Here is an 8,264-nt window from a genome sequence, read left to right on the forward strand (position 1 = left end):
AATGCATCAAATGCACCAAAATGCACCAAAAAAGTGGTGAATGGTACCAAAAATCCATCCACCAAATGCACCAAAAATAGCGTAGTAAGTGGGTAGGGGTTATTATGCATTATTCGTCATTTTTTACGATCCCCAAAATCCAAAATTTTTGCCAGAATAAAATAATTAACATTAAAAAAACATTAACATTAACATATTTTCAACAGAAAAAATCAAAACTTCAAAACATAAACAGTCAATATTGTCAAATTTATTTTTCTCAGTTCAGTTGATATTGAGATTTTCATAAGAACAGTTGTGTTGAACGGAGCGATTTGAATTTGTTCTCGAAGAAAATAATTACAAAAAAAACCTGACGCAAATAATAAATAAACAAAAAATATTTTCTTACTGAATATTGTGGAATATTTATATATTCGTAATACAATTGTATATATACAATATACAACAAAATCAGCGGATACCAAAATAATTGCCGAAAAAGTGAGTGCAAAAAATTTCTTACAAAAACACACAAAAAAAATCATAACTGGGATTGCATTATCGCAAGGCAATATGTCCTTCCTTTTAAATGGTAAACTTTTACGATCTTCACTATCGAAGACAGTTTTAAACTGGACCGGACTTGGAGCTACGCGTGAAAAGCACGTGATGCCCAAGCATTTGGAAAAAATCAATAAAGACAAAGACCCACCATTTGCACACATGGTTGAGTATTATTATCACTCGGCCGCTCAGCTAATGGAGCCGATGATGATAAAGGAGCTGGAAAAGTATCCTTACATGAAGAAGGAACAGCGTGAACAACGTGTTTCCGCCATGCTTAAATTGATGGGCTGCACTACAAATCTATTGGAAGTTACCTTCCCTATAATAAGAAGTGATGGCAATTACGAGCTAATCACCGGCTATCGCGCACACCACACTAGACACAGATTACCACTCAAAGGCGGTGGGTTCAATTATATTATTGGCTATTATTTTTCTAGAAAAGCTGGTATATTCAAAAAATTTCTCAACGAATTTTCTAGAATATATGCATGTAGTTGTGTGTTTCAAGAAAATGTTCTTCCTTTTCAATGCTTCAACTGCTGATGTCTAGCATGATATATATAACTGACTGATAATATCCGTTCCTCTTTTGTAGGCATACGTTTTGCCATGGACGTCGACGCCGATGAGATACGCGCTTTGGCTTATCTGATGGCGTTTAAGACGGCTTGCGTGAATGTACCGTTTGGTGGTTCCAAGGGTGGCATACGTATCGACCCGAAGAAGTATACTGCACAAGAATTGCAAACAATTACGCGTCGCTATACAATGGAGCTATTACGTCGCAATATGATAGGTCCGGGTATAGATGTACCGGCACCAGATGTGAATACCAGCCAACGCGAGATGAGTTGGTTGGTGGATCAATATATTAAAACTTTTGGTAATTTTTTTTTATGAAATATTAGAAAACGTCTTGATAGACAAATAAATTGTTCTTCTAGGCTATAACGATGTAGATGCATTGGCCATCACGACTGGTAAGCCAGTAGAAATAGGCGGTATAAATGGTCGCACCGCCGCCACGGGACGTGGTCTATTTAAGGCGGCTGAATGTTTTATTATGGATAAAGATTGGATGGATTTATTAGGCTGGAAGACTGGTTGGAAAGATAAAACCGTGATCGTACAAGGGTTTGGCAATGTCGGTTCCCATGCATCCGTTTTTGTAGTGGAAGCCGGTGCCAAACTGATCGGTGTTCAAGAATTTGACGTGTCTCTAGTAAATGAGAATGGCATTGATCCAAAGGTATGTGGCGTATTGAAAATAAATATCTCCATGATAATATTTTTTTAATTTTCTTCATATACTTAGGACTTAATGGAGTATTATGCAAAAAATAATAAATCAATCAAGGGCTATACCAAAGCCACCGAAAAAGAGGGCAGTTTGTTGGGTGAAAAATGCGATATACTAATGCCTTGCTCTACGCAAAAGGTTCTCACTGTCGAAAATGCTAACAGTGTACAAGCCAAGATGATTTTAGAAGGCGCTAATGGTCCTTCGACGCCAGCTGCCGATGAAATATTACGTAAAAAGAATGTACTCATTATACCGGATTTGTTTTGCAATGCTGGCGGTGTAACGGTATCCTACTTTGAGTACTTAAAGAATATCAATCATGTATCTTATGGCAAAATGAATGTTAAACGCGAGAAAGCCATAATCAACGAGATCTTTAACTCCATGAATGAGTGCGAGGTAAGTGAACTTTGACCACCGTGCAAATAAGTTAATTTGTTAATATGAATTTTTTTAATTTATTTATTTAGGATAAGTTCAAGCCAAACAAAAAGTTAAAGCTCATAAGAGACTGTACGAAGGAGGCGGATATTGTAGACGCAGGACTACAAACAGTTATGGAAACTGCGGGGGCAGGCATTAAGATTGTGGCCAATGAATTCGGTCTCTGCAATGATTTACGCACCGCTGCCTTTATTTACTCGATTTCTAAGATTTTCCGAGCCTTAGAAATGGAGGGCATTTCTCAACAATAATTACAGAATGCGTCTGAAGTCGCTTGGCGATTATTTATTTTTACAAATTTTACATTTATATATTTATAAGATCCAAAGTGTTATATCCTTTTGTATATTTTTCTTAAATTTTTAAATAAATATTTCTTTACAAAAACACAAACAGAATGGCTTCTTGACAGCAACAGTTTAACAATTAAAAAAAAAAACCCCTACCCACTTACTACGCCAATTTTGGTGGCATTCACCACTGCAATGATTTACGCACCGCCGCCTTTATTTACTCGATTTCGAAGATTTTCCGAGCATTAGAATTGGAGGGCATTTCTCAGCAATAATTGCAGAATGCGTCTGAAGTCGCTAGGCGATTGTTTATTTTTACACATTTTACATTTATATATTTATAAGATCGAAAGTGTAATATCCTTTTGTATATTTTTCTTCAATTTTTAAATAAATATTTCTTTACACAAACACAAACAAAATGGCTTCTTGACAGCAACAGTTTTACAATTAAAAAACAAAACCCCTACCCACTTACCTCTGTTTTTGGTACCCTTATATCTGTTTTTCTGTTTTTGGTAATATGGTACTCATACGACCTGTATAACCCCATTTGCGCGCCGTGAAAAAATCGGGTTTTCACCACGCGTCAATGCATCAAATGCACCAAAATGCACCAAAAAAGTGGTGAATGGTACCAAAAATCCATCCACAAAATGCACCAAAAATAGCGTAGTAAGTGGGTAGGGGTTATTATGCATTATTCGTCATTTTTTACGATCCCCAAAATCCAAAATTTTTGCCAGAATAAAATAATTAACATTAAAAAAACATTAACATTAACATATTTTCAACAGAAAAAATCAAAACTTCAAAACATAAACAGTCAATATTGTCAAATTTATTTTTCTCAGTTCAGTTGATATTGAGATTTTCATAAGAACAGTTGTGTTGAACGGAGCGATTTGAATTTGTTCTCGAAGAAAATAATTACAAAAAAAAAACCTGACGCAAATAATAAATAAACAAAAAATATTTTCTTACTGAATATTGTGGAATATTTATATATTCGTAATACAATTGTATATATACAATATACAACAAAATCAGCGGATACCAAAATAATTGCCGAAAAAGTGAGTGCAAAAAATTTCTTACAAAAACACACAAAAAAAATCATAACTGGGATTGCATTATCGCAAGGCAATATGTCCTTCCTTTTAAATGGTAAACTTTTACGATCTTCACTATCGAAGACAGTTTTAAACTGGACCGGACTTGGAGCTACGCGTGAAAAGCACGTGATGCCCAAGCATTTGGAAAAAATCAATAAAGACAAAGACCCACCATTTGCACACATGGTTGAGTATTATTATCACTCGGCCGCTCAGCTAATGGAGCCGATGATGATAAAGGAGCTGGAAAAGTATCCTTACATGAAGAAGGAACAGCGTGAACAACGTGTTTCCGCCATGCTTAAATTGATGGGCTGCACTACAAATCTATTGGAAGTTACCTTCCCTATAATAAGAAGTGATGGCAATTACGAGCTAATCACCGGCTATCGCGCACACCACACTAGACACAGATTACCACTCAAAGGCGGTGGGTTCAATTATATTATTGGCTATTATTTTTCTAGAAAAGCTGGTATATTCAAAAAATTTCTCAACGAATTTTCTAGAATATATGCATGTAGTTGTGTGTTTCAAGAAAATGTTCTTCCTTTTCAATGCTTCAACTGCTGATGTCTAGCATGATATATATAACTGACTGATAATATCCGTTCCTCTTTTGTAGGCATACGTTTTGCCATGGACGTCGACGCCGATGAGATACGCGCTTTGGCTTATCTGATGGCGTTTAAGACGGCTTGCGTGAATGTACCGTTTGGTGGTTCCAAGGGTGGCATACGTATCGACCCGAAGAAGTATACTGCACAAGAATTGCAAACAATTACGCGTCGCTATACAATGGAGCTATTACGTCGCAATATGATAGGTCCGGGTATAGATGTACCGGCACCAGATGTGAATACCAGCCAACGCGAGATGAGTTGGTTGGTGGATCAATATATTAAAACTTTTGGTAATTTTTTTTTATGAAATATTAGAAAACGTCTTGATAGACAAATAAATTGTTCTTCTAGGCTATAACGATGTAGATGCATTGGCCATCACGACTGGTAAGCCAGTAGAAATAGGCGGTATAAATGGTCGCACCGCCGCCACGGGACGTGGTCTATTTAAGGCGGCTGAATGTTTTATTATGGATAAAGATTGGATGGATTTATTAGGCTGGAAGACTGGTTGGAAAGATAAAACCGTGATCGTACAAGGGTTTGGCAATGTCGGTTCCCATGCATCCGTTTTTGTAGTGGAAGCCGGTGCCAAACTGATCGGTGTTCAAGAATTTGACGTGTCTCTAGTAAATGAGAATGGCATTGATCCAAAGGTATGTGGCGTATTGAAAATAAATATCTCCATGATAATATTTTTTTAATTTTCTTCATATACTTAGGACTTAATGGAGTATTATGCAAAAAATAATAAATCAATCAAGGGCTATACCAAAGCCACCGAAAAAGAGGGCAGTTTGTTGGGTGAAAAATGCGATATACTAATGCCTTGCTCTACGCAAAAGGTTCTCACTGTCGAAAATGCTAACAGTGTACAAGCCAAGATGATTTTAGAAGGCGCTAATGGTCCTTCGACGCCAGCTGCCGATGAAATATTACGTAAAAAGAATGTACTCATTATACCGGATTTGTTTTGCAATGCTGGCGGTGTAACGGTATCCTACTTTGAGTACTTAAAGAATATCAATCATGTATCTTATGGCAAAATGAATGTTAAACGCGAGAAAGCCATAATCAACGAGATCTTTAACTCCATGAATGAGTGCGAGGTAAGTGAACTTTGACCACCGTGCAAATAAGTTAATTTGTTAATATGAATTTTTTTAATTTATTTATTTAGGATAAGTTCAAGCCAAACAAAAAGTTTAAGCTCATAAGAGACTGTACGAAGGAGGCGGATATTGTAGACGCAGGACTACAAACAATTATGGAAACTGCGGGGGCAGGCATTAAGATTGTGGCCAATGAATTCGGTCTCTGCAATGATTTACGCACCGCTGCCTTTATTTACTCGATTTCTAAGATTTTCCGAGCCTTAGAAATGGAGGGCATTTCTCAACAATAATTACAGAATGCGTCTGAAGTCGCTTGGCGATTATTTATTTTTACAAATTTTACATTTATATATTTATAAGATCCAAAGTGTTATATCCTTTTGTATATTTTTCTTAAATTTTTAAATAAATATTTCTTTACAAAAACACAAACAGAATGGCTTCTTGACAGCAACAGTTTAACAATTAAAAAAAAAAACCCCTACCCACTTACTACGCCAATTTTGGTGGCATTCACCACTGCAATGATTTACGCACCGCCGCCTTTATTTACTCGATTTCGAAGATTTTCCGAGCATTAGAATTGGAGGGCATTTCTCAGCAATAATTGCAGAATGCGTCTGAAGTCGCTAGGCGATTGTTTATTTTTACACATTTTACATTTATATATTTATAAGATCGAAAGTGTAATATCCTTTTGTATATTTTTCTTCAATTTTTAAATAAATATTTCTTTACACAAACACAAACAAAATGGCTTCTTGACAGCAACAGTTTTACAATTAAAAAACAAAACCCCTACCCACTTACCTCTGTTTTTGGTACCCTTATATCTGTTTTTCTGTTTTTGGTAATATGGTACTCATACGACCTGTATAACCCCATTTGCGCGCCGTGAAAAAATCGGTTTTTCACCACGCGCCAATGCATCAAATGCACCAAAATGCACCAAAATGCACCAAAAAAGTGGTGAATGGTACCAAAAATCCATCCACCAAATGCACCAAAAATAGCGTAGTAAGTGGGTAGGGGTTATTATGCATTATTCGTCATTTTTTACGATCCCCAAAATCCAAAATTTTTGCCAGAATAAAATAATTAACATTAAAAAAACATTAACATTAACATATTTTCAACAGAAAAAATCAAAACTTCAAAACATAAACAGTCAATATTGTCAAATTTATTTTTCTCAGTTCAGTTGATATTGAGATTTTCATAAGAACAGTTGTGTTGAACGGAGCGATTTGAATTTGTTCTCGAAGAAAATAATTACAAAAAAAAACCTGACGCAAATAATAAATAAACAAAAAATATTTTCTTACTGAATATTGTGGAATATTTATATATTCGTAATACAATTGTATATATACAATATACAACAAAATCAGCGGATACCAAAATAATTGCCGAAAAAGTGAGTGCAAAAAATTTCTTACAAAAACACACAAAAAAAATCATAACTGGGATTGCATTATCGCAAGGCAATATGTCCTTCCTTTTAAATGGTAAACTTTTACGATCTTCACTATCGAAGACAGTTTTAAACTGGACCGGACTTGGAGCTACGCGTGAAAAGCACGTGATGCCCAAGCATTTGGAAAAAATCAATAAAGACAAAGACCCACCATTTGCACACATGGTTGAGTATTATTATCACTCGGCCGCTCAGCTAATGGAGCCGATGATGATAAAGGAGCTGGAAAAGTATCCTTACATGAAGAAGGAACAGCGTGAACAACGTGTTTCCGCCATGCTTAAATTGATGGGCTGCACTACAAATCTATTGGAAGTTACCTTCCCTATAATAAGAAGTGATGGCAATTACGAGCTAATCACCGGCTATCGCGCACACCACACTAGACACAGATTACCACTCAAAGGCGGTGGGTTCAATTATATTATTGGCTATTATTTTTCTAGAAAAGCTGGTATATTCAAAAAATTTCTCAACGAATTTTCTAGAATATATGCATGTAGTTGTGTGTTTCAAGAAAATGTTCTTCCTTTTCAATGCTTCAACTGCTGATGTCTAGCATGATATATATAACTGACTGATAATATCCGTTCCTCTTTTGTAGGCATACGTTTTGCCATGGACGTCGACGCCGATGAGATACGCGCTTTGGCTTATCTGATGGCGTTTAAGACGGCTTGCGTGAATGTACCGTTTGGTGGTTCCAAGGGTGGCATACGTATCGACCCGAAGAAGTATACTGCACAAGAATTGCAAACAATTACGCGTCGCTATACAATGGAGCTATTACGTCGCAATATGATAGGTCCGGGTATAGATGTACCGGCACCAGATGTGAATACCAGCCAACGCGAGATGAGTTGGTTGGTGGATCAATATATTAAAACTTTTGGTAATTTTTTTTTATGAAATATTAGAAAACGTCTTGATAGACAAATAAATTGTTCTTCTAGGCTATAACGATGTAGATGCATTGGCCATCACGACTGGTAAGCCAGTAGAAATAGGCGGTATAAATGGTCGCACCGCCGCCACGGGACGTGGTCTATTTAAGGCGGCTGAATGTTTTATTATGGATAAAGATTGGATGGATTTATTAGGCTGGAAGACTGGTTGGAAAGATAAAACCGTGATCGTACAAGGGTTTGGCAATGTCGGTTCCCATGCATCCGTTTTTGTAGTGGAAGCCGGTGCCAAACTGATCGGTGTTCAAGAATTTGACGTGTCTCTAGTAAATGAGAATGGCATTGATCCAAAGGTATGTGGCGTATTGAAAATAAATATCTCCATGATAATATTTTTTTAATTTTCTTCATATACTTAGGACTTAATGGAGTATTAT

The 8,264-nt window shown here is 36.3% G+C and overlaps 2 protein-coding genes across 2 annotated transcripts; both read left to right on the forward strand.

Annotated features, from left to right (window-relative positions):
• The first annotated feature begins 285 nt into the window (after window positions 1–285).
• On the forward strand, window positions 286–3,003 carry LOC128924038 (glutamate dehydrogenase, mitochondrial-like). The gene is made up of 5 exons (XM_054235887.1): window positions 286–483; window positions 1,148–1,435; window positions 1,497–1,801; window positions 1,868–2,254; window positions 2,326–3,003. The coding sequence occupies exons 2-5, from the start codon at window positions 1,162–1,164 to the stop codon at window positions 2,548–2,550; spliced, it is 1,191 nt and encodes a 396-aa protein (XP_054091862.1). The 5' UTR covers window positions 286–483; window positions 1,148–1,161; the 3' UTR covers window positions 2,551–3,003.
• Window positions 3,004–3,353: 350 nt separating this feature from the next.
• Window positions 3,354–5,804, forward strand: LOC128924037 (glutamate dehydrogenase, mitochondrial-like). Its single transcript, XM_054235886.1, has 5 exons — window positions 3,354–3,668; window positions 4,333–4,620; window positions 4,682–4,986; window positions 5,053–5,439; window positions 5,511–5,804. Exons 2-5 carry the CDS (start codon window positions 4,347–4,349, stop codon window positions 5,733–5,735), a joined length of 1,191 nt encoding a protein of 396 aa, XP_054091861.1. The 5' UTR covers window positions 3,354–3,668; window positions 4,333–4,346; the 3' UTR covers window positions 5,736–5,804.
• The last annotated feature ends 2,460 nt before the right edge of the window (window positions 5,805–8,264 follow it).

Source organism: Zeugodacus cucurbitae, unplaced genomic scaffold (genome assembly GCF_028554725.1).
Source record: "Zeugodacus cucurbitae isolate PBARC_wt_2022May unplaced genomic scaffold, idZeuCucr1.2 ctg00000223.1, whole genome shotgun sequence".
NCBI classification, from domain to species: Eukaryota; Metazoa; Arthropoda; class Insecta; order Diptera; family Tephritidae; genus Zeugodacus; species Zeugodacus cucurbitae.